The sequence below is a fragment of the Fusarium oxysporum genome, chromosome 8 (assembly GCF_000149955.1).
Source record: "Fusarium oxysporum f. sp. lycopersici 4287 chromosome 8, whole genome shotgun sequence".
Classification (NCBI taxonomy): Eukaryota; Fungi; Ascomycota; class Sordariomycetes; order Hypocreales; family Nectriaceae; genus Fusarium; species Fusarium oxysporum.
The window spans coordinates 2,446,099-2,467,831 of NC_030993.1; the positions used below are offsets into that span (position 1 = coordinate 2,446,099).

A 21,733-nucleotide genomic window follows, 5' to 3' on the forward strand; every position below is an offset into this window, starting at 1 on the left:
TACGACAATAGAAACGAGAAATTAAGTCAGATCACCAGGAACTATCCTTGCTTAGCCCATTCAGTAGTTGCTACTATCAATAATAGACACGAAGTTCTGGTATCGAAGACAGCTCTGCCAAGCAAATACAACCATGTCTAGCTCAACACAGAAATCTGGCTAGTAAACGAGCTGACAATTATCATCCATGGATATCCTAGTCTCGAATAGAGCAACCAAGCCTAACGATGAAGTGAGTGGGTTAGTTTGAGCCACGAAATCGTCTAAGCTCCAGATCAGTTAAGATGCGAATTGTGAGATATGACAGCTTTTGACGATCCAACGTTCGAGAACGAGAGAAAGTCTAGGATGCAAAAGCGTATTGGCATGGTTCTTCCTAGCCATATATGTTATGCATGGTTAGTTGCGCAGTGTCATATTCGAAGATCATTGGTCAGCCGAGCTTTCTCTATATCGATTGGTCGATCTACGGAGCTTGAAACGAGTAGCTTCATCGAGCTTATCCTGGCTGATCGCCAATACCTATCCCAGCTTCACCTTCTTTACAGCGGCAAGTTGAGAATACTTCCTTTTGTTACAGAGGCCTCAGTTCCGAGCGCTGGCGGTTTAAAGTAGGACGGTGAAGCTGTCGAAAAAGTGGCTAAGATATCACTCTAATACGACTGTATTGTAGCTGAGCTATACTCAAGGTATGGTTTCGAGAAAACAGGGCGGGAAAAGAAGTATCTTGTGTTTCGTGTTCATTTGCAAGCATGGACAACCGCCTCACTCTGATGCCACCTCATCAGCTGAACCTACGACATACATATACACGTAGAGGATGGACAGAAGGATTGCCATCGAATATCCTGTCGACCTTGTCAATTATCCATCACGCCGTTCTTTGGTATAAGCACTGTTGGGTTGAAGTCGCTCCGTTGAAGCCAATGAGGACGTGTAGCCACGAGCGTCTCCGCCCACCGAGGGAGCTTGTAGCGTTCAAAAATAGGGAGGATCAAGAGGAATTGAACATTTCCATTTTGGTCAGAGGATCTACATTCGGCTTGTGGGCCTTGTGTCTCCATCGGATAGCAGCTGAGCAGCAGAATACAAGATTCACATGATATCACCCAGCCTTGATGTCAGTCAACTTGAGAAATTTAAGAGGGTGTCTCGCCCGTCATGGTATAAGACTGACTAATCTATGCTGCCTCCGATGATCTGCGCATATCTTATCAGATCTTTCTTGTTTCTAAATATAAGTACTTACGTAGTGAGCTCCTATGACGTTCATGCAACCTTTGATCGTCAAAGTCAGAACTGGGACCTCGGATAAAGGCAATGAACCAATTACGACATGATTAAAGATTCACAAGAACACTGAGGGCCATTATCTTAATAAACAAAGTCTATCTTCCCTCTGACTGCCCCTGCTATACCAATTGTGTGACTTTTGACCTTGCCTCAACAATGGGTTTCCTTACTCAAGGGATTTGGTTCACCATATGAGAACACATTATTAGAAACGAGGTTAAGCATAATCATCAAATAATTTTATGTAATAGACAAACATACTTACTCAACGCAGGGGACCTTAAATGGCTATCCCAACCGTTCAAACGAGCAATACTCAGAGATTTATAGTGCGTTGTAGAATACTCAGATGAGTTTGATAATGATACATAGGAGTACAGGACCACATTGAACAGGTATTATGAGATATGGTAAAATACCGAATTAAAACGGGTTGCCGGTGATTCGTCTCAATGCTGTCGAGATAATCTGGTCAGGGCTATGCTTAATTTATTGTCGGACAGTGGTATACTTCCTGCACCCAGAGTAATACCGCATGCTATGGCAGCTGTTAGGAATGGATTGTAAGTAGATCGATGGTTTCCTGCTCTTCGTCAGTTTTGGCCGTCCTACTTGTACAGGGACAGCGTCCAAGGGAGAGACGAGTCTATTACTTATATGGATTCTATCGCATGTTCCATGTTTCTGATGTATCGAATCATAAAATTTCTTAATGAGACTTCAAGTCTCATTTTGATTCTGAGATATCTGGTCCCCTGAAGATACTATTCGGGCCATGATAGCCAACAAACAGCTGGGGGAGACGAGATCCAGGGGGGTGACACTCAGAGCTCAGAGCCAAACAAGTTTAGTTATGATTGATCTGCAGTGAATGAACATATTACCTGGTTCTATGCTACTATTTAGCTCGAATAAAACATGTAATATGTCAAATTGTAGTGAGTATACCTGTGGGTTGGTGTTGAGTGGCTGAGAGATCCGGGTACGCTATCCCTCAAGGCCATTTATTATGCACTTTCAGTGAGGCCGAATAACATATACTTGAGATCACTCTCTATCATACCGGTGATACGTTATATTGGAATGCATTTGCTTAATTGTAAATCATCCTCGGGTGCAACCGCCCTCAGTAAGTGGATGCTGGCCGTGGAGAAGAGGATGTAGGTTTGCGTTAAACAATACTAGCTTCACAATATCAAGAGTATATGTTCATAAAACACCTTAAACTGGCTATCTGAGGTTAATTTCAGCGTCTAATCAAGTTGGAAAAGACCCCATGTATTCCCTCGGTCCTGTCAGAACTTCAGTGATGAGGACACTCCAAGTCTTACGATCTTTGGTGACTCTGGGAATATCGATAAAAGACGGTTCATGAAACTAGGAGTAACTGATTAATCAAGCATACATCAGGTTAAAAAATAAGATGGTTTACCACCGTTGCACAGCATGGCTTGAAGCAGGGGACGGCTGGTATAAGGCAGGAGAGTCAAGACGCAACAGCAAAGAGAGATTGAGTATCAGGAGTTTGACTTAGATCGGGCAACCAATGAATTTCGATCTATCATTGGAATATGCTCCTCTATGTCGTAACCACAATACTCATTGTTGGTTCTCGGTACTCAGGACCAACCTGAGCAAACCGACCCATGATTTACATTGAAGGACGTTACCAGCCCGTGTCCTTTCTCCGGCATGGAACTTATCATATAGATTCATTTCAAGATATGCACTCGCTCAGAAAAAGGGAAGTGATTACATTGCCGACGTTGGTATCACGAGAACAGAGCAATTTGTATGGCGACTAAATGGAAGTAGTAATAGATAAATAACTAATAATACGCGAGTCGACTATGTCTAACATAACCTCTATCTCGATCTTAATATATGATGTGATAGTGCAACTCATCTCTGAATAAGATTCTGATTCAAAGCTTCCCCTTGGTCTCCCTTTTCCTCATGGCCTGCGCCGACCTCAAAAGCGCATACAAGCTCTGCAACCTAGGCATTTCAACACCTCTCTCCCTTGCAATCCTCACAGGATTACCCAATATCACCTCAAGCTCTAAAGGCTTACCTGCTTCCCAGTCCAGAAGCATGCTCGGCCTCGCGCCCTTATTGCGGGCTGTGCTCTCAACGATCTTCTCAGGTTTGGCCATACTGTCCGGGAAAGGTCTGCCGAGAATCTTGGGCACAGCATCTCGAATCTCATGCATCACGCCTAGGAGATGTCGCTGGAGCTCGTCATCTGCTACCATATCGGCATTGCCACGACCACCTGAGAGCACAGCGGAGGGGTTCATGGCTGCGTTGATACAGAGCTTGTGCCACCGCACAGTCTGAAGACCGACTTCATCATGGGGATCCACGTCTTTGATACCACCCAGGTCTGTCCACCAACGACGCAGTGCTTCAGTCGACTCTGTGCCACGACGGCCTAGCTCCGAGTCCTTCGAGGCTAAACCATCTGTGTAAGGTCCGATGCTGATACGCGTCCAGCGGTTCTGGCGAATAGTACCAGGAGATGTTTGCTCTGCACTAACAACGGTGACAGCGCTGACGATCGGGTTATTAGGGAAGCGTTTGCGGAAGGGCTCCTCTACACCGACACCATTCTGGATGAGGACAATACATGACTTTGGGCCTACCAGGGGCTCGATGATGGAAGAGTCATCGCTGATATCTGGAAGAGCCTTGGTTGTCACGAAGATATAGTGCCAGTCTCGCTTTGCGCCTGATGAAGTGGCAGCAGCAGCAGCATCGACAGAAGGGAAAGCCGCATCGGGCTTGAAGGTGTAATCACCAAAGCTTCGTGTCAGAAGCTTCACGCCGTCTTTTTGAATAGCAGCATAGTTAGAGCGAGCCACGAGAGAAACGTGAAGATTTTGGGACGACTATCGTGATGGTCAGTGAGTGTATGCAGGTTATCATGAAGTTGGGTACGTTACATGATGAAGGCGTGAAGCGTAGAAGCAACCAACGGCGCCAGCACCGATGAAGATGATATCAACGCGGCTATGATAGATGTACATGTTAGCAATTCGTTTAGCAGTGACTTATGCGTAATTGAGTATTCGTATGATGGGAGTTTCTTACCTATTGTCTACCATGTTGTTGATGTATCGGGCCTTTGTAGCCTACGCTCAGCAGGGCATCCAATGAATGGTGTTTTAATTAAGCCGAGAGATATCTCGATAGGCTTAAGACTTGATGAGTAACGAGTCTGTGTATTGTTCCAATACAATAGCATACAATACGAGGCTCACACGAGGTTGAATTACAATCATGAAGCTCTAGCTCAAGGTCAAAGCAACCCCGCCACTTCCGCCCCGAACACCGAGGTCCATTCCGTGAGGGGACTGAGAGGTTGGAAATGGAGCACACCATCGAAACCCAGCAAAAGCCAAGCCTTACGATATCTTCTATACGATGCTTGGGCTTCTATACGAAATATAGCGACTGACTGAGCAATTATTTCTCGCTGAAATCAATTAATGACCATGCCCTCATCTTTCCCGTCGGCCGATCGACCGTCACAACAGACCCAATTACTTACTTGTCCTCACAAAAAGGATCATGAACCTCGACAACACCATCTTTGTCCCAGTGATCGGCCACCACCTACTGCATATGGCACCTCTTTCCATCTCATCGGACCCAGCCGTGCTCGTCACGTCACTGGCAGCATGGCAAGCCCTGTGAGACTTGTGTGATTGACCTAGATAGAAGCACCGTATGGGCAAATACAAGCACAAGTCAAGTCAAGTCAACTTGATGATTGATCCTCCAGGCTAACTAGACCCGCCAACATCGGATAGTTGTGGCATCAAACAGTCCAAGTTCCAGCTTCTTCTCGTCGTGGTTCGCTCCGAAACACGGCAAATGCAACACGAGACGAAAACCAGTTATTCTAGTTCCCTTAGTCTCCCGTAATGTGTCAGCATCGTTGTTCAAACAAGGCAAGTCATCAAGGTAGAGCAAGCAAGTAATCAATTAATTAACTTCCATGTTAACTATCTCGGGAGCTATTCACACCCAAATTCTTAGTTACCAATCGGCGACGCCGTTCGCCCGGTTCGGAACACCCCGCCGATCGTTGATGATCGGTTTCAATGTGCGAATGAGTGGGAGTGATGGTGAGATGCAAATTCACTCGAGTGACCAGAAAGACACGAGACAGGGTATAGAGACCAGCAGCTATCGCCGTCAATCCCACGCGACGTAAGCCACATTCATGATGCAAGGTAGCTCTCATGATCCCAACCAATGTGTCAACTGCCGACTCATCAAGGCTCACAGCTATTGGAGCTGTTGCTGTCATCAAAAACTACTGGTCGATTTTATCGGCCTGGCTGGATATCAAAATACTACAGAATCATTTTTTATGTGCCTACAGCTGATTCCCGACTTCTCCAAGAAGTCAAGACGACATTCTCAAAGTCGGGTGCCCAGCAACGAGTTCGGATTTATCTATGCCAGAGCAAAAACATCCAGGTCTATGGAGAGCAGACACTGAATGCCGATTACCACGCTGAGAAAGTCTCAACGCAGTTGCTGGCAAACATTACACGCGAGAAACTGTTGGGAACATATTAGTATCACGGAAAACCTATTATAGCATTGCCTCATGCTTGAGGCTCCCGCCGTAGGCAAATGCAAAGATGATGCCATGCTTAATGGCGAATAGCTGCGACGCGAGGGCTGGAGGTATTGCTATCCCAGCCATGTCAGGCAGCATATTTCGCATGCAGCATTCGAATCAGAATGCACGTAGCCATGTCGGAAGCGGCCGCTTCCAAGACAGCTCAGAGATTCTCAAATCAGGATCATGACGATAGAATCGACGCGATGATAATCTTGGGTTGCAGCCGCTGTCGGCGATCAGCGACTACGTGTGGTATATCTTGTTGAATACCTCGTGGCGCCCAGCGGAATGGTTGTAGTTGTGGTTGCGGTTGACCCCAACTTTGTGAGTTTGTGTGGTTGCAAAGGGAAAAATTTTCTACTTGTGAAAGATATGGGCGAGTTTTGATTTTGCAATTTGGCCTGGTCAGCGTGGGGGTGGTTGTGATTAACCGATGGCTGGGTGACCAATTACCTGTCCTCTTTCTCGAATATCTTCTGAGCCAATAGAAGCTTCAGGGCAAGACAAGGCACCGCATTTAAGCCAATCATTTGAGGTCACGCTCGAGTTGCCTTTTACGGTCGTCAACTGCCCGGCCACCGCACCGTTGCCCTCACAGGCTCACGCTCTCTCATGATCCATTGATAGCCACTCCATTTTCATAATAAATGGAGAATCATGACAAGCCGGCCCGTTTGGAGACTCCTTTCAACTTTGCCCACCAACAACCGCGGCTGCCCTTGGTATACCGAGCCCACCTCATGCGCCGTGCCGTGCCTGGAAGCGGTAGCCCTTGGGAGACGAGGCTCTGTCTGTGTCTGACAAGACCAGGAAACTTTGCTAATGTCATAGTCAATGAATGTATGGAAACTGTCTTTTGCCAATTTGAAGCAGGGTGCATTTCCCATTTCATTCTATTCCATTCTCGACTTTGGTTTTTCGTGGCGCTTAGCCGTTCAACGCTTGATTAGGGCTCGGGTTTCGTTTCATTTCACATCATTTCATTTTTTCACATCTAGCCTCACTTTCCGCTCTCTCGCAGCAGATGGTGGTAATTGGACTGCGTGTACCCATCCGGAGAGGCTCAAGAAACACATGACAAGGGCGACCCTCACCCTCTTACTTGCCTTGACCTGAGACGAGGAGATTGGCCATGGATCGAAGCAGATGCGGCTAGGCGGAAGCGCCATTGCAAGAGTCGACGTGCAGATTGAACCCAAGACTCTTTGGGCATCGCGTCCAACATAGCTACCGTCAAGCGTCGCAGATGAGCCCCATCGCCAACAAAACAAATGTGAACGGATACGTACAGCCATAAAACTGCCGGTGTCGTTAGTAACCACATAACGGAACCGGTCAACAAATCTCCTCGGGTCGGTCTTGTAGGCGAGTCATCGTTTCCTGGTAAGTGGTAGCGAATCCTGATTCCATGGACGAGCGGCCAACTACATACAGACGTGGCCAAGGTCTCAAACGCTGATCAGCAACATTTCGTCGTATGCTAGTCTGCATGTTATGTAGTAGCTTTACAATGATCATCCAATTCCACTCTGAACATGGGGTAAAAACTTACCTAAGAAGCACGGATGCTAAAAGAAAACCGAGGATTAAAGTCACAAAATCTGCTGAGGCTCGCGCATCCCACAGAGATATTGCTGCTGATTCATATGCAAGAGGTGGCACATACTTTTTCTGCGGGCAATCAGAAGCCTGACAGCTTGGTCCAAGCTCCCTCCATTGTACCACAAGGATGCAGGGGCGCGGGCTTCTAGAAAAACTGCTGGAACCTAGCAGATCAAGGGTCGGGGTGTGAAGCCAGCAGACAGCCAAAATCCTGTTTGGGGGAATTCCGCTATAACGCCAAGAACCAATCATGTAAGTATATAAAGATGCGGGATGGTGGGGGCGGGCAATGGGGCCCGGATGGGATGTCTGGAGTCTTAGACAAACCCAGACAAGGATTCCGGTCAGTTTTCGAGTGACTTGGGGGACGGTGCAAACTCGAGACATCCAACACTGTCTCGAGCTTCATGTTGGCTTCTCGTTTTGGTTGTTTTATTGTATGATGTCCAGTGTTGGCTAGCACTTTGCATTTTCGAGTCTATCAATCTGAGACTGACGACGGGCGTAAACTAATCTGCCCGTCTGTGCAACTTGTAGGTCTTCGCTACAAAGCATCTCTTGCTTGAGCGACCAAGAGCCGAAGCCGCACAGCCGCAGACGCAAACTAGTCAAGCTTGCATATAGCCCGGGAATGAGACCTCTCTTTGACATCTCCGAAGTAAGGATGAACGGATATCAGGCATTTCTATGGTGCCTATGTGGAGAGTCTGTTGGTAAACTGTTGATCGATAGTGGACCAAGAGGCTGTAGTTAATTTCCCCAGGAAGTTATATGTATGCTGCATACCGTATATAATGTATCATGAACAATGACAGGGAACAACAATGTCGTATTTCCCAAAGATCTCAGGACATTGTCAGCCAATTCACCAACCCCTGCTTCACTCTTGGTTCTTCCCCAGAGATGCGGCAGAGTAATCAAGTTACAAGTGGCAGTGACAGATGCAAGTAAGTAGCAGCCAGGTATGTACAGACCCTGCGTGAGCCTCGTGGAGTAGGAGCAAGGAATGGTCTGCCAGAGTGCAGAATGGACCTCCAATCACTGAACACGCCAGAGATCACTCTGGTACCTGCGTGACGTCTCTGACATCGCATATGTTGCGGTCAGGCGACAAGCCTTTCATCTTCCCATTTCGAGGCGGAATCTTGATATTCTATGCATACACGTGGACGACACAGAAATTCACGTATAGATCTTCCAAGGCGGTCAGATCTAACTCCGATGACCCCTCGGTATCCCACATCAGATTGAGGAGCGGGGGCATAAGAGGCGGCTGTCGCTTTTCGCGGCTGTAGAATTCTTTAGACATAACTTGGTACTAGGTGGCTAGCCACCACAGAATGCGGAGTCCGGAATTGTCTTTTCCAGTCGCCAAACCCTTAGATACGATGAAATTATTTCACTTGCCTGAACTTTGCTGGTTGGAGAGAATCGTCATTCGAATGAAGGATTACATATAAACTGGACGCTCGTTGTAACTAGGCTCGTGATCCTCATTCTTTGTGTGGATGAAGGGGCTTGATATCCATTATCAGTCAATGTAGCTGGTGAGTAAGAAACGTCAGAGAATTAGAGTTCTTTGAACAAGTCAACACACATGATGTAGCCGACATGGAAACATCGCGGAGTACATACGATTTGATACAGACGGCATGTACCTAAGCAACGGCAGAAATCGGGGTCCCGTCCCATCTTCATTAGCCCTGGCCGGTTCTGGTGGTTAGCGGAAGCACGATGATTGGGGAAGAACTTGGTGTGCCCGGTAATAGATATCCTCAACGACCTCAAGCCGATTCTCAAGATTCGAGACAGGTTCGCGCAAGTCGCCAAAGCGGATTATCCACTAAGTCAGCGGCTGTGTAGCGACAAAATCAACAGGCATCACATAGAGGAGATAACATTGTTGCTGATCCAAGGAATACGTGCTAAGTCTCCTGAACGATCATGAATTGTCGCTGTTTTTAAGCCTGGAAGCCATATTAGTTGGAAGACAAACTCCCGGCACCCGCTCGCCCGCACTGTCCCGTCGGGATCCGTGCATCGCGGGGGAAGTTGGGGAAATCCTGGTGTCTGAGCTGCAGGACACTCATGTCACAATATACGTGAACAAAATCGAGAGCCTACCGCACCTCGGAGGGTATCCGTTTCTAAAGATTCCGGAACGAATCGAAACCAACGAAATTGAACCGAAAGTGCACCATCCGGGCGGAGACGGATGGTTGTGTAATGTTGATGACGCGGAAAAGTTGAGGATGCCAATGGATGGATGGGCAATGTCTCAGCCACCCGCCCTGCACGTCTAAAGGAAGCAATCACAGCTCTGGACTGAGCGCGTTGAAGAGTCCAGCTGAGGTGTCAATCTATGCGGTGCTCTCTTCTTTGGTCAGCTTGTCATAAGTTCAAGATCTGTGCTTCAAATGAAAGACGACGCACCGCATATAGTCCGAAAGATTATACCCAGATAGGCAGCCCAACAGGTAGAGACAAGACTACAAATAGCACCGGCGAATCTCTACAGCCAAGACTGCTCAGCCTGGGCTACCTACCCCTGGATCGGCGGTCTGCACACAAGTGCACTTGTCATGGTAACACCGTCGGTGCTTAATTTGGTTTGGAGGGCATCCTGGGATCCAATGATTTGCAGGGTCCACGAGGGTCTTGGAGCTGGCCATCCAGACTGAGACATTGTCATCTTTGCCTTGATGCACATTCTCGGCATGCCTTGACACGAACACCAGAAGGAGCCTATAGCTTCATTGTCCAGCTCCGATACATGGAGCCTGCAGGCCTGCATCGGTGCATAAGTGTGTGTGATTCAGCCGGGACGCTGGGGGCTCTGTGGATAAAAGTCTCCGGGACGATTATAGCTATGGCTTTTGATTATCTGGACCTTGAGTAACAGAGTCGCGTGAACTCTGGACAAGGGGCCTTAGCAGCATGATGATGCTGTTGCCTGCGGCAAAATGGAGTCAGCATCGTCAATCAAGAAGCGGCACACCGCGCAGCAAGTCGAAGAGCTGTATGACAAAATGATTGCCAGGGCATCAGCCATCAGCAAGCGAGAACGAGATTACAGCCGATGCATGACTAAAAACGGACTAGGTCGTATACTCGAATAGAGCCGCCTAGCAAAGTATATTCATGATGTATCGGCAATCAAACCGAAACTCCCAATCTCTCAGGGAGCCGCGGCGTTACTGTTTCTGCCAAGCACTCAAGCCAGGGCTTCATCCAGATTTCATGAACAGCAAGACAGAGTGTGGATGTAGGCGAGTACAAGCGCGCCCTATCAAATGCTGGAGGCAGTCTGATGCAGGAGGATGTTGATAGGTGGAGCTGTTGAAGTGCAATCAATCAGCCTGATCAGGTACAGTGTGGCTACAGTGAGGCACAGTACCCACGGTTGTCTTCACTTGTGTTTTGCAGCGGCACAGACGGGAGCCTTGCAGTTTACATCCGTCGGCTCTGCCATTGTTTATGGAGCTCTAAAAGTAAGATGCCCGGGTACCAATATTATACATGACATGGAACATTTCAATAATACAATCAGCTTACCTTAGTCATTTCAGCAAATTGTAATAACCCACCGACCAACCAACCAGAGCAAGGATTGCGAATTTCCGAACAGATACCGGCCACCGGCCACCACCACCAACTCAAGTTTGATGGATGGATCGTCCCGAAGATGCTCCGCCGATAAGGTGCTGTGCTGCATGTACGTAAAACTTTTCTTTTTTTCGTTTTTGATGACCTTGATCAATCTGCCAGTCTAACCTGGTTTGATCGTACCCGTTTAAGCTTCTGTACAGCCAATGGCTGCACAGCATTCTTGAACTTGTTGTGCCGTGATCCTCGTTGACGAATGTCGAATCTTGCCCTGCCCCCAGTCTGATAACCCCAGCCAAACGGCCACTAGACGAGCCTCTGAGATATGTCAGTGTACCGTCACATCAGGTACAGGGCAGGGCATTGTCTGCACGCGACAATACCTGCACCAGAGGTTCCCAAGTTGCGACAGAGCCGATGCCCGGCTGCATGAGGCGCCATCTAGGCGTCAGATTTCAAGCCCAAGTCACAGCGGAAGTGGATTTGATGAGGACATGATAATGTTACTGTCGTGTTGAATTTCATATAGTCGATTGTTTGATGCACAAGTTGCCGGATTTCTCTTTCGTGTTGTTGACATCCGCATGTTTTCCCTTAATACTTACATGTATGTCAGTACTGACGCTCTCTTGTCACTGCAAATTCTGCAGACCGAGTTGCACCCCAATAGCCAAGGGTGGGGACCAGATGCGAACAAGTTTGACCCTGAACACTGGGATTAGGATGTCAGTTCAAGCCAGTCAGCGTCTCTGCTGAGTCCGGATTCTCCCATAAAGTTAAGCATGGATATATTCTGATCGTCCCTCCGTCCCGTTATGCCAGTCAACCTAATTTACCCGCAGACACTCTTTTACGGTAGGCAATCCCGAAAACAGCAACCCCTTCCCATCGTCCATTTACCTAGTTCCCAATGCTGAATTGCTCTGCTCTGCTCTGAATTGCCAACAAACAGGAAGGTGATGTAGAAACTGCATTGTAATTACATGATTATCTTTCTGAGGACACATGTGAACTAAGGTACGAATCCATGTCTAATGCCAATGCATGCGGCTCCTCTTTCCCTTTCCCTTTCCCTTTCCCTTTCTCCTTCTCACTTTGTACACTCCGCATCTCTCCACTGTAATCTGTCTCGCACCAATCTTGCACTACTTCCCCCATTCAATCGTGATCCATCCGCTATAACATTCATGGATAAATCACCATCCCACGGGCCATGAGCTCCACAAATCCCCCAAGCTCTCACTCGACAGTTGATTCATTCATGATGACAACTAAATGGCTAATAAGTTTGAGAGCCTATGCGAGCGTATCAAATCTCGTCCTTAATAAACACGGCTGAGAAATGTCGATCTAGAAGCAACGCAAACGCAACGGCAGTATGTTCGGTAACATTTCTCCCGTTGCCCCCCAATCACACACACAAACGTATGCTCAGCGAGTCGACATCACAGGCTCGTTTATGGCTGAACCCTTCCCTCAAGAAACAACTAGAGGACGCTATCCCGAACTCGGTCTCAATCCCACGTCTTCAGCAATGGCCCATGCCATGCCACGGACCACAACGGAGGATGACCACTGACGATGTCTTCTCTGTGCTCTCAAGCTCGTCATGGTCGCTCCAGAACCCTTGTCCCCCATCCCAGCCCATGCTTTCCACCCCGGTGCCCCAGCCCGGTCACCTTGTTGCTTGCGCCATCGTCCCACACTGTACAGCCGAGTATCCTCGATCGCGCCCGTGTCCGCGACCTCCACGCCTCGCCTTGCTATTCGAGGCAAGGCAAGGATATTGAGAACATGGACCCTAGGGGCTGTAGGCAAAAAAAAAATGTCCAGTTTGAGCGGGCACGCTGGCGGAATTAACCAGCGAGAAAGCAAGAATTCGATTTGACTTGTGCGGGAATCGATTCGGTACAGGGCAACTTGATGATCAAGGGATCATGATGGGCCAAGGGACCAAGGGTCACGGCTGGCCTGCCATGTTGCTATTCACAGACACATCACATTGTAATGGATGTTATGCTGCCCACCACGCCTCAACGCTGCTGCTTTGGGCTCTGGCCTTTGGACTCTGAGCTCTGGGGGTTTTGCGCTGCAGTTCGTCATTATCTCCTGTTCTATGCAATGTCTGTCATAAAAGAGGCCTCTCTTCCTCGAATCTCTCCCGTGTCTTTCACTTTTGCTTCTTTCCTCTGTTTCCCAACTTTGCATTTGCACAGCGTCTTTCAGTGTGTTCCTCAGGGAGCACGCTTAGTTGTGCGGTGTGTTCTCCGTTCTCTGCTCTCCGTTCACCAGTTGGTGTCGGCCGCCGACGTCACCAAAGCTACAGTACCAGGTCCGACGAGCAACGAACAACGCAGAACGAGAACGCTCCGACCATCCGGGCCGACATCTCCACCCACAACGTCTCCAGCAGGGCGGCTTGGCTTGACCTTGGTCGTCGATGTCGTTGTCTTAGCTGGCTCTGGCTCTGTAGCTGAAGGCGCCAAACCCGCTTGTGCTGTGCAGTCTGCAGTGTGCACCAGAAGAAACCCCGGTCCTGCCGCCGACCTCGTCCGCCCATCCATTTCAGGTATTCCTGCGGCGCACTCCCTCTCTACTACCCTCTACACCCACCACTACAATCTGCATCGCACCCCCAGGGCCGGGTTACAGTAGCGAGCGATCCAACCCGGCCACAAGCTAGGTCTAGGAACCTACTGTACCATACAATTCCAGAGAAGACCCCAAGACACCCCAAGGGAAAATTACCCACCCACTGGCCGGTGTATCTCCACTCCGTTCCTCTCTCTCATCAATTGGTTTTGTTCAACTTGCCCTCGAAAACTTTTATTATAGTCTTCTGCTCCCACGTTCCTTGTCCGGATTCATTTTTCAGCCTCTTCCAGCTCTGCCTAAGCTCCGCCGCGATATGTTACTGAAACTCAACTGTCCGGTTTAACAAAGCTTTCTCGACCCAGTTTCCCCAACCTCAATCCACTTCCTCTATTAGCGCGGGAGCGCTTTTGCGGGACACTTACACACAAGCCTTGAACATCGGTGTCGATAGAAACCCACCATATCCTCCCTCCACCTAGACCGGACCGAGCATACTCGACTCGAACTTGGTCACCTTGGATCCTACATATCTGGCTTTCGTCAAGAAACGACTGCTTTCACAATTGCCTAGTTCGCCGTTTAACCTCGAGCCGACTGCACCTTGAGCCAGTCTGCACCCGCCAAAATGATAATTGATGGAGAAAAGTATGCTTGCGAGGCTTGCGTCCGCGGACACCGCGTGAGCAATTGCCAACATTCTGGTAAGTCGAGACTCAAGACTGAAGCATGCTATGGATTGTCGGTCCCAGTCACAACACCTGGCTGGATGCACTTCCAGTACTCGTCCATGGACATGTCTCCAAGCTTAGCTCTGTTCCCTGTTACTGACCACAATCCTTCGATAGACCGCCCACTTCAGCATATCAACAAGAAGGGTCGACCAGTTTCCCAATGCGCTCACTGTCGCGCCATGCGCAAGTCGCGCTCTGCTCACGTCAAGTGCGACTGCGGCGAGAAGACAAGTAAATGTGCCCACTTGCAGCCAGCCGTTGAGGGTCACACTGGTGAGCTTCCTCTGGTTTCTCGAGGTGTTACAGACCTCGAGGCGCTCGACACAATTCGTATTTTCTAAAACTTTCGCAGAGACATGTTGCTGTAACCATGGTGGCCATTGCAGCTGCTCCCACAAGAACGAGCCTGCTCTTGACACCGTTCCTGAATCTGACTCGGAGCGCGAGTCTTTGACCCTCAGCATTAGTGGTCGTCCGAAGCCTCCGGGTCGACGACGACGAGCCAACACGGTCCACTCAGACGGTGTCCTGACCTTCGATCAGCACGGCAACCACAAGCCTGCTCACCGAAGCAACCGGGTCTCGCAAAAATGTGGCCCATATCAGCTTAACAGGGTGAACTCGGCTCACAGCACTGGCAGCTTGGGCGCCGACAGTATGCTGCAGAAGAGCACACGGGAACCTCCCAGTAGCCGAGCACGCGCTGCTACCAACCGAGAGCGTAGGGTCAAATCAGAAACCGCATCGCCCCTGATGAGCGGTGCGAGCAGCTTCCAGAACCTCAATGGCAACCTACCTCCTCTGGATCTTTCAGGCATTGAGTACCCTCCTTATATGGCTAACAGTACGTTTGACCTGTTTGGATCTGGTTTCAATTCAGAGACAGATGCGCCCATGTACAGCGCTGGCCTCAGTGCTGCTTCAGTCGACTGGAGCCACTATGATCTTTCAGAGATGAAGGGTGAGAGTTTTACGCCTTCCAGTTATAGCCAGGCCGGTACTCAGAGCTTCAATGGTCTCTTCGACTTCGGTAGCGGTTCAGAGCATCTTCCTCACCTGGCCAACACTACATCGACCTCGGGCGAGGTTTCCGAAGTGGAAGATTTTCTTCCTGGAGGAGACGGCGACTATGACGGCCTGGAAGGATTCAGCCGTGCCGATAGCTTCATCCGACAGAACGGTAACGTGATGGCCAACTCAACCGACCTCACTACCATTGACTACGACAGCTTCTACAAGGGAGCAGACAGTGGCCCTATGGCGGGGGCGGGTCTATCCATGGTTGAGGACGACCCTGCTTTCTGGATGCCCAATTATAACGAGGGCATCACTACAATGGACGAAAGCCCCGACCCTCTCGGCCCTGCTTCAGTGCCTAGCTTCTGGGGTATGTGAGAAATTATCGAGGTTTCGAATATTTTGGCGTACACAATACCCATTCGGTTTTTTTTATTTCAAGTCTTTAGGGTGACGCACCGGCAGGCGTTGAAAAATACCATAGGAGTTGAGGCCATGAGAGGCATGGCTTCTTTTACTCACTTCGCGTGAAGAGCGCCAACACATATACGTTTTATACAGAGCGAATCTACGCTCACAACCACCCGCAAACCAATCGCATCTGCATGATGCTTGGGTTTCTTGCGGTGATGATTACGACAGACAACATTCTCATCCATGAAGTAGACAGTTTGGGAGTATTGACGAGCATGAGTTTTCCTACTATCGGCTGGGAGGAATGGAAAGGATAGAGCAGGCGCAGATGGCTTTCTGAATTATACAAGCAGAGCAAGGACAAAGAAGAGACGAGCAGCGCAATTTGTTTGGATGATTTAGCTTGCGAAAAGAAATGTGATCAAGACAGACAAAATCCAGTTTGAAAGCAATGGCAGACGGACTATGGCAGTCAGGCCGAGAGAAGAAGACCAAGTTGCACTTGTGGTCCGTCGAGTTGCGCTCGATTTTATCTGCACGGGGAATTTACAAGCTGAGTGATGCAAGGAGGAAGGAGATTGCATATTCTAGACTCGTCTGTCAAGCAGTTATTGCGTCTGTTGACTCAATTGTTCATCATCGTTCTTTGTTATTTCTGGTTCGATGTTTCTGCTTCTGGCCTCAAACTGGGTACGACGAAGAGTATTCAGCAAGACTTGATTTAACGCAATAGACTTTTATGACTGAGGACCAAGACCAACCGAGTCGAGGTCCATGAGCCAACACCACCAAATACCGTTCCATCATACATATTTACATACGTTGGGTGATTGTGTCGACTTGGATTGAGGATCACTAACATCAGCTTGCTTCGAACGTCGGCGGTATCACTTGTCATTGCTTCAAGATACCATCACACGGATCCCATTGCAGCCCGTCGTCGGACGCCCGGAGACGAAGTGGTTCGACCAGCCAAGTTGCGTGGTGCATGGGATATCCAAAAGGATGCCTTCTGCTGTCTAGGGGTCCAATGCGAGCGGTGCTCGACCAACAACAATGGCAGGTCTCTAGGCCTGATTTCAGAAACAGCCAGCGTTTCTTTCATATTGTTGGTGTCCTATAGGCCCGCGCCCGCGCCGCCACAGATGGGCACTCTATTTCCCCGTCATTTCTTTTCCTCCCCATGATTCCAGGGATCCCCAAGCCGGGGACAACAGGGATAAAGGAAGACGTGGCACTTGGGCCAGGACATCATCATCCATCTGCATTTGATGTGTCTTGCTTTACGTACAAGCTCTGCTGATGTTCCTGATTGTTTCCAGACAATGTCGATCATCCGAGGTCCCCTTGAAAATAGTCCAGAGGCTGGAAACTATCATGAAAGAGGTCACCAAAGACCCCACACACATGAAGGGTTCTTTAGCACATCTACATGTACGCTACTTGCCTTTCTCGAGCTCGGAGATGCATACAAACAGAACAGACAGATGCACTCTGCTTTTTACGTGCTCTGGTTCTGTGTTGTACATGCATCTAACGGTCCATACCGGGTCCGGGCCGGCACAGAAGCATCAGCTCAGTGATGCAGGGCCTGGCCTGGTCTTTTTCTTCCTGGCCTGCAGTCCAAGTTGCATTTGGAGGGGGGCGTACAGCGCATGTACGTACTTCATATCAAGCAAAGAAGGTTTCTATACTGCTTCTGAAAATGGCAGTCAGGTATGGTACACAAAACATGTGTCGCATGTCTCGGCCACGACAGCCAACCACACAAGCCAAGTAACTAACAACTTAGCAAGCAAAGCATAGCCTCAAGGATTTCAGTCCAGCCTCTTTGTCGTTTGCACAGTTCAGCTAAGCGGAGCCATAGTCTCCACGTACCTTGTTACTAACTGACTAACCAAACAGTAGAAACCTTCGTCTTCAACTAAGGAGTACTGACCGACAGCTTCACAACCAAGTCATGTTAACCCTAACTAACGACTAGTCTACCGGTAGTCGAGTGGGAGAAGCTTCTAATTTGATAAAGACCCATTTACGTAAACTCAATTCTCCCATTACTCGTTTCCCGAACCGTCGGATTTTTTTAGCTTGGTCCGGTACTCGGAGAGGGAAGAGACAGTGTCGATCAGGTACGGCTAGAATATGCAAGATTTTGACTTTGTCTCCCTCGACGCTATATAACAGCTCGAGCTATGATTGACCAGACAAGGTTATGACAGCGTGGGAAAAACTCTGTTTTGAAACCGCTACTGCACGCAGAGTAGAACTTCGGCTGTGCAGCTTTGTAATAGGACAGTTATGGGATTACGAATATCAAAGTTGATAACTATCAAAATAGTATCTCAACAAAACCAAACGCCATCGTTCATGTCACAAGCTTGGCACTATCATCTACCGTCATCGTTCCGCATTTTCCGTTACCCCAGTTTAACAAATACCAAAAAGGGGAATAATAATCATACAAGTCCCATCGCCTAACAATGGTCATCGTCTCTTCACACGTGTGTGTACAGGTCTTGTTGTGTTTTTTCAATGATGCCCTATGCCATATCCAAATATCCTGATGCCAATGATGGCCCAAATGAGATATCATCACCTCCCGGTGCGATGCCCTCATGTGCTGTGGCAAGATCTGCCAGGTGTTGAAGGCCTTGGCTTGCTGCCGCTTCCACTGATGATGTTGGACGCAAGAATTCCGAAAGTTTGTCGCGAACACCATTCCACATTTCGTTGGGCTTTTCCACAATGTCCTTGATCAACTGTGTGGCTTCTTCTCGCGACTTGTCGATCTTAACAAGCTTCGCCAGAGACATCGTGATAAGAGACACAAAGTGATTGACGAGTGGACTGCGTAGGTGCTCGTTTGCGAAGAGAAGGTGGATCACTTCTTTGGTAGGCCATAACGTTTCGGTCGGCGTGGCGCCTGGTGTCAAAAGCACAACCATGAGCTTACAGTGCCAGTATGCTAGATGCACCACGGGATGCGACGTAGCCAAGATATGCGCCGGAAGATCTTCTCGGTAGTTCTCAACATAATCTGCGAGTATGCGTGCCACTATCTCCTCAGTTGTGGACATTCCCAGCTGCAATGTGAAGATAGCTTGCCACAGACAGTTGAGCAGCTTCGAAAGTCCTAGAATCCCGGTCAGCGATCAAAAATTACCTAGAATGAACTAATTATCACTTACGAGCAAGGTAAAAGCACACATCTCCCAGGATCTTCTCCAGGCCAGGAGGAGCGACTGTACTATTGTCCGGTATCATTGGTGGTTTTCCTTTGCCGACAGCATGCCAACGGTCCATCAGGATCAATGACCACCATATCCGCACTGATAGCTGGTCATCTGAGTCTGAATCAGACTCCAAAACCAACTCGACGGGAGTGTATCGCCATAGGTTAATCGAATTGGCCAATCCAACCGCACGAGAAAGCAAGTACGGCAAAGTTGGTGATGAACGCCAGTCTGCATCGATAATAAGCAGCAATAGCGTTTGGGCATGCACAATATAGGTGGCTTGTGTGGCATGGGTTTCATCGCTCTCGCGTTCCATAAGTAGCAAGCTAGCTAGCTTTGTGTCACCACCGGATCCTACGACAGCGGGAAGAGCATTGGCAAATGCATTCTGGACGGATGTCGGGCACTGCGAGAGTAACGCCTGCATTCGACTCTTTGTGCTTGGCAATATCGGATACACAGGGCCAACAGTTGACAAATAACTGAATAGCGACATGTTAGTTGCAGGAAGGGGGTTCGGCGACGGATCACTAACCTCTGTAGCATGCTTTCGTCGATGTCAACGGTCTCATGAGCATCGGGCATTGATACGTCCATGGCAGCCACGGGAGGTTTAGAGGGCGTACTGTCTGGCCTAATGGGTGTAGCTTGGGGTGCCAACGAGTTGTTGTTGTTGTAAGCTGAATATGCTTCAGAAGTCCCTGGCGAGGCCTGCATCCTGTGGTCCGAGCCCCATGGCATTTGTCGCGAGGGTGTAACAAAATCGTTTGTCGAGATACTGGAGAAGGGTCGTTTTCGAGCGGCGTCCTCGCCTTGGCTTTGCCGAGGTCGATCTGTGGAAAAGAGTCTGTCAATGTCGTCTTGACTCAGGCCTCCGTCGGACTCAAGCTTGTTTTCGATGCTATGGATGCGATCTGCGAGTTCTTTGATATATCTGTCGAGGCTGTCAGTCTTTATCTTTCGGTGCGTAACTGCAAGTAACCAAATCATACCCTTTACTTGGGCCTCTTTTCTGCGGTACGCGGCTGAAGAGGCATCTAATGGATGACCTAGCACAACTAGAACAGGGAGCGTCCCCAGTATCTGACTGGGCGTCACACTTAATTTTCTTCCTCCGACACTCGTCGCATGCCCTTGACACCTTTGATCGTTTTCTGGGTGGGATGCTGTTGTCGATAGGGTATTGGGGGCCCATGGGTGGCCCAACAGGAACAGACATGGCATGCGATACCATTTGGTCGCTCGTCGGAGTGTCGTGAACATATGACGGTGTCTGCTGCTGATCGGGGTCGGGGTGAGGCATGATGCTTCGCAGGTTGGGGTCTTCGACGTTCATGTTGGGGTCTGTGGTTGACATCATGGGCGCTCCAGCTAGGCCCTGGCCCAACTGGGCTGCCAGCTGAAGTTCTTCCAGATTGGCAGGACGAGGAACGTGCTGCTGAGGGGTTTCCGGTTCTGGAGGTTGCAGATCATTCTGATTGTGCTCTGGAACTTGTACATGTTGTACTTGTTCCGGCGCATGATGGTCTGGCTGTTCATGGTGAGGCTCGTGATGGGGCTCATGATGCTCATGATGCTCGTGCTCTTGGTGGTCTTGAGGGACGTCTCGGCCACTGGTGTTGTAAAAAGGGCCAGCTTCCATCGCCTCAGCGCCGGGCGAAGGATATGAGATATTGGCATCCTCTGCCTCGTTTTCTAGCTTTGTACTCATGGCTACAGCTGGCTTGACATGCAGATGGTACAGTCGGTTGGCACTCGAGGTATCTTACGGGCGAGGACGATCGTCAATCAACACACAAATATGCGGAGATGAGTATTGATGGGCGTAATGCTTCAATTGTTCCAATAATGAGACGCGATATGACGGCGTTCCACCAAATTAAGCCCTGCGTGACGCGCGACGATATCACTGGACGAAGCCATTGTTAGCAATACTTCGACGCGATGTTGACCAAGTGCACACGATCGTGAATCAAGCGAGGGATGTCACGGAAAGTGATTTTGCAGGCAGACGTGATGACATGATTGTGTTCGTGCTGTTGATTAGGAAAGCTATATCTTGGTCATGGCGACTTACACGACTCTTGTTCTGGGATCTCGGAGCTGGATAAATGCGATACGACGGCGACGCCTCGACGGAAGAGGAAGAACTCGGCCCCGATGACTTGGGGATGGGCTGCCCTTGTGTGGGTGTTTTTGACAAGATCACGGAGAAGGAAGAATTTTTCGGAGTCTGGCGGGAAATGCTCGGCCTGAACTTGTGCTCGCTTAGTCAGCTACCCTGGAGCTTGGTATCTCGGACTGACAACCACTATGTAATCAATGAGACAGTCATCATCATTCTATCAGCTTGATAGAGCATAAAGGCGAATTGAAGTTTCCACGGTGTATGTCAGTCAAGTCTCTCTCGACCGCTTTAATTTATCAGCTCGTGTATATTCACAGATCAACCCAATACAAGCCATCATTCTATTGGCAGTTAATTAGATGGTCAACACAGGCATACGCGCAGTTACAGTCTTGCTGCTCTGAACAGTAACTCAATCATAAGAACCGCCGTTAGGAACATGCACCCCTCACAGACAACATGTAGAAGC

The 21,733-nt window shown here is 49.0% G+C and overlaps 8 protein-coding genes across 17 annotated transcripts; 4 read left to right on the forward strand and 4 right to left on the reverse strand.

The window, feature by feature from the left end:
* Window positions 1–3,086: 3,086 nt before the first annotated feature.
* On the reverse strand, window positions 3,087–5,264 carry FOXG_03425 (2-dehydropantoate 2-reductase). Of its 2 annotated transcripts, XM_018381152.1 has the most exons (3): window positions 4,387–5,264; window positions 4,239–4,305; window positions 3,087–4,184 (listed from the first exon to the last, which is right to left on the reverse strand). In XM_018381152.1, the coding sequence occupies exons 1-3, from the start codon at window positions 4,398–4,400 to the stop codon at window positions 3,219–3,221; spliced, it is 1,047 nt and encodes a 348-aa protein (XP_018237570.1). In that variant the 5' UTR covers window positions 4,401–5,264; the 3' UTR covers window positions 3,087–3,218. The 2 variants fall into 2 exon arrangements, with proteins under 2 accessions (XP_018237570.1, XP_018237569.1); XM_018381151.1 differs by lacking the exon at window positions 4,387–5,264 and having other exon boundaries at window positions 4,239–4,376.
* Window positions 5,226–7,795, forward strand: FOXG_18549 (uncharacterized protein). Of its 2 annotated transcripts, XM_018398671.1 has the most exons (4): window positions 5,226–5,262; window positions 5,316–5,534; window positions 5,590–7,318; window positions 7,370–7,611. In XM_018398671.1, the coding sequence occupies exon 3, from the start codon at window positions 6,583–6,585 to the stop codon at window positions 6,883–6,885; it is 303 nt and encodes a 100-aa protein (XP_018237572.1). In that variant the 5' UTR covers window positions 5,226–5,262; window positions 5,316–5,534; window positions 5,590–6,582; the 3' UTR covers window positions 6,886–7,318; window positions 7,370–7,611. The 2 variants fall into 2 exon arrangements, with proteins under 2 accessions (XP_018237572.1, XP_018237571.1); XM_018398670.1 differs by having other exon boundaries at window positions 5,590–7,795.
* FOXG_18550 (uncharacterized protein) lies at window positions 5,266–6,077 on the reverse strand. Its single transcript, XM_018398672.1, has one exon. The coding sequence runs from the start codon at window positions 5,609–5,611 to the stop codon at window positions 5,300–5,302; it is 312 nt and encodes a 103-aa protein (XP_018237573.1). The 5' UTR covers window positions 5,612–6,077; the 3' UTR covers window positions 5,266–5,299.
* Window positions 6,257–7,694, reverse strand: FOXG_18551 (uncharacterized protein). 3 transcript variants are annotated; one of them, XM_018398675.1, is made up of 3 exons: window positions 7,368–7,694; window positions 7,225–7,315; window positions 6,257–7,162 (listed from the first exon to the last, which is right to left on the reverse strand). In XM_018398675.1, the coding sequence occupies exons 2-3, from the start codon at window positions 7,257–7,259 to the stop codon at window positions 6,916–6,918; spliced, it is 282 nt and encodes a 93-aa protein (XP_018237576.1). In that variant the 5' UTR covers window positions 7,260–7,315; window positions 7,368–7,694; the 3' UTR covers window positions 6,257–6,915. The 3 variants fall into 3 exon arrangements, with proteins under 3 accessions (XP_018237576.1, XP_018237574.1, XP_018237575.1); XM_018398673.1 differs by having other exon boundaries at window positions 6,257–7,315; XM_018398674.1 differs by having other exon boundaries at window positions 7,225–7,694.
* Window positions 7,796–10,500: 2,705 nt separating the features above from the next.
* On the forward strand, window positions 10,501–10,656 carry FOXG_18552 (uncharacterized protein; the record flags this gene model as incomplete). Its single annotated transcript, XM_018398676.1, has 1 exon — window positions 10,501–10,656. One exon carries the CDS (start codon window positions 10,501–10,503, stop codon window positions 10,654–10,656), a length of 156 nt encoding a protein of 51 aa, XP_018237577.1.
* Window positions 10,657–12,724: 2,068 nt separating this feature from the next.
* Window positions 12,725–13,084, forward strand: FOXG_03427 (uncharacterized protein; the record flags this gene model as incomplete). The annotated part of the gene is made up of 2 exons (XM_018381153.1): window positions 12,725–12,953; window positions 13,008–13,084. 2 exons carry the CDS (start codon window positions 12,725–12,727, stop codon window positions 13,082–13,084), a joined length of 306 nt encoding a protein of 101 aa, XP_018237578.1.
* A 198-nt stretch (window positions 13,085–13,282) lies between these two features.
* FOXG_03428 (uncharacterized protein) lies at window positions 13,283–19,087 on the forward strand. 3 transcript variants are annotated; one of them, XM_018381156.1, is made up of 4 exons: window positions 13,283–14,439; window positions 14,584–14,742; window positions 14,822–17,616; window positions 17,697–19,087. In XM_018381156.1, exons 1-3 carry the CDS (start codon window positions 14,364–14,366, stop codon window positions 15,862–15,864), a joined length of 1,278 nt encoding a protein of 425 aa, XP_018237581.1. In that variant the 5' UTR covers window positions 13,283–14,363; the 3' UTR covers window positions 15,865–17,616; window positions 17,697–19,087. The 3 variants fall into 3 exon arrangements, with proteins under 3 accessions (XP_018237581.1, XP_018237579.1, XP_018237580.1); XM_018381154.1 differs by having other exon boundaries at window positions 13,283–14,742; XM_018381155.1 differs by having other exon boundaries at window positions 14,822–19,087.
* FOXG_03429 (uncharacterized protein) lies at window positions 13,283–21,340 on the reverse strand. Of its 4 annotated transcripts, XM_018381158.1 has the most exons (5): window positions 21,214–21,340; window positions 20,129–21,045; window positions 19,672–20,070; window positions 19,089–19,618; window positions 13,283–19,033 (listed from the first exon to the last, which is right to left on the reverse strand). In XM_018381158.1, the coding sequence occupies exons 2-5, from the start codon at window positions 20,845–20,847 to the stop codon at window positions 18,441–18,443; spliced, it is 2,241 nt and encodes a 746-aa protein (XP_018237583.1). In that variant the 5' UTR covers window positions 20,848–21,045; window positions 21,214–21,340; the 3' UTR covers window positions 13,283–18,440. The 4 variants fall into 4 exon arrangements, with proteins under 4 accessions (XP_018237583.1, XP_018237585.1, XP_018237582.1 ...); XM_018381160.1 differs by having other exon boundaries at window positions 13,283–19,618; XM_018381157.1 differs by having other exon boundaries at window positions 20,129–21,340.
* Between the last annotated feature and the right edge of the window lie 393 nt (window positions 21,341–21,733).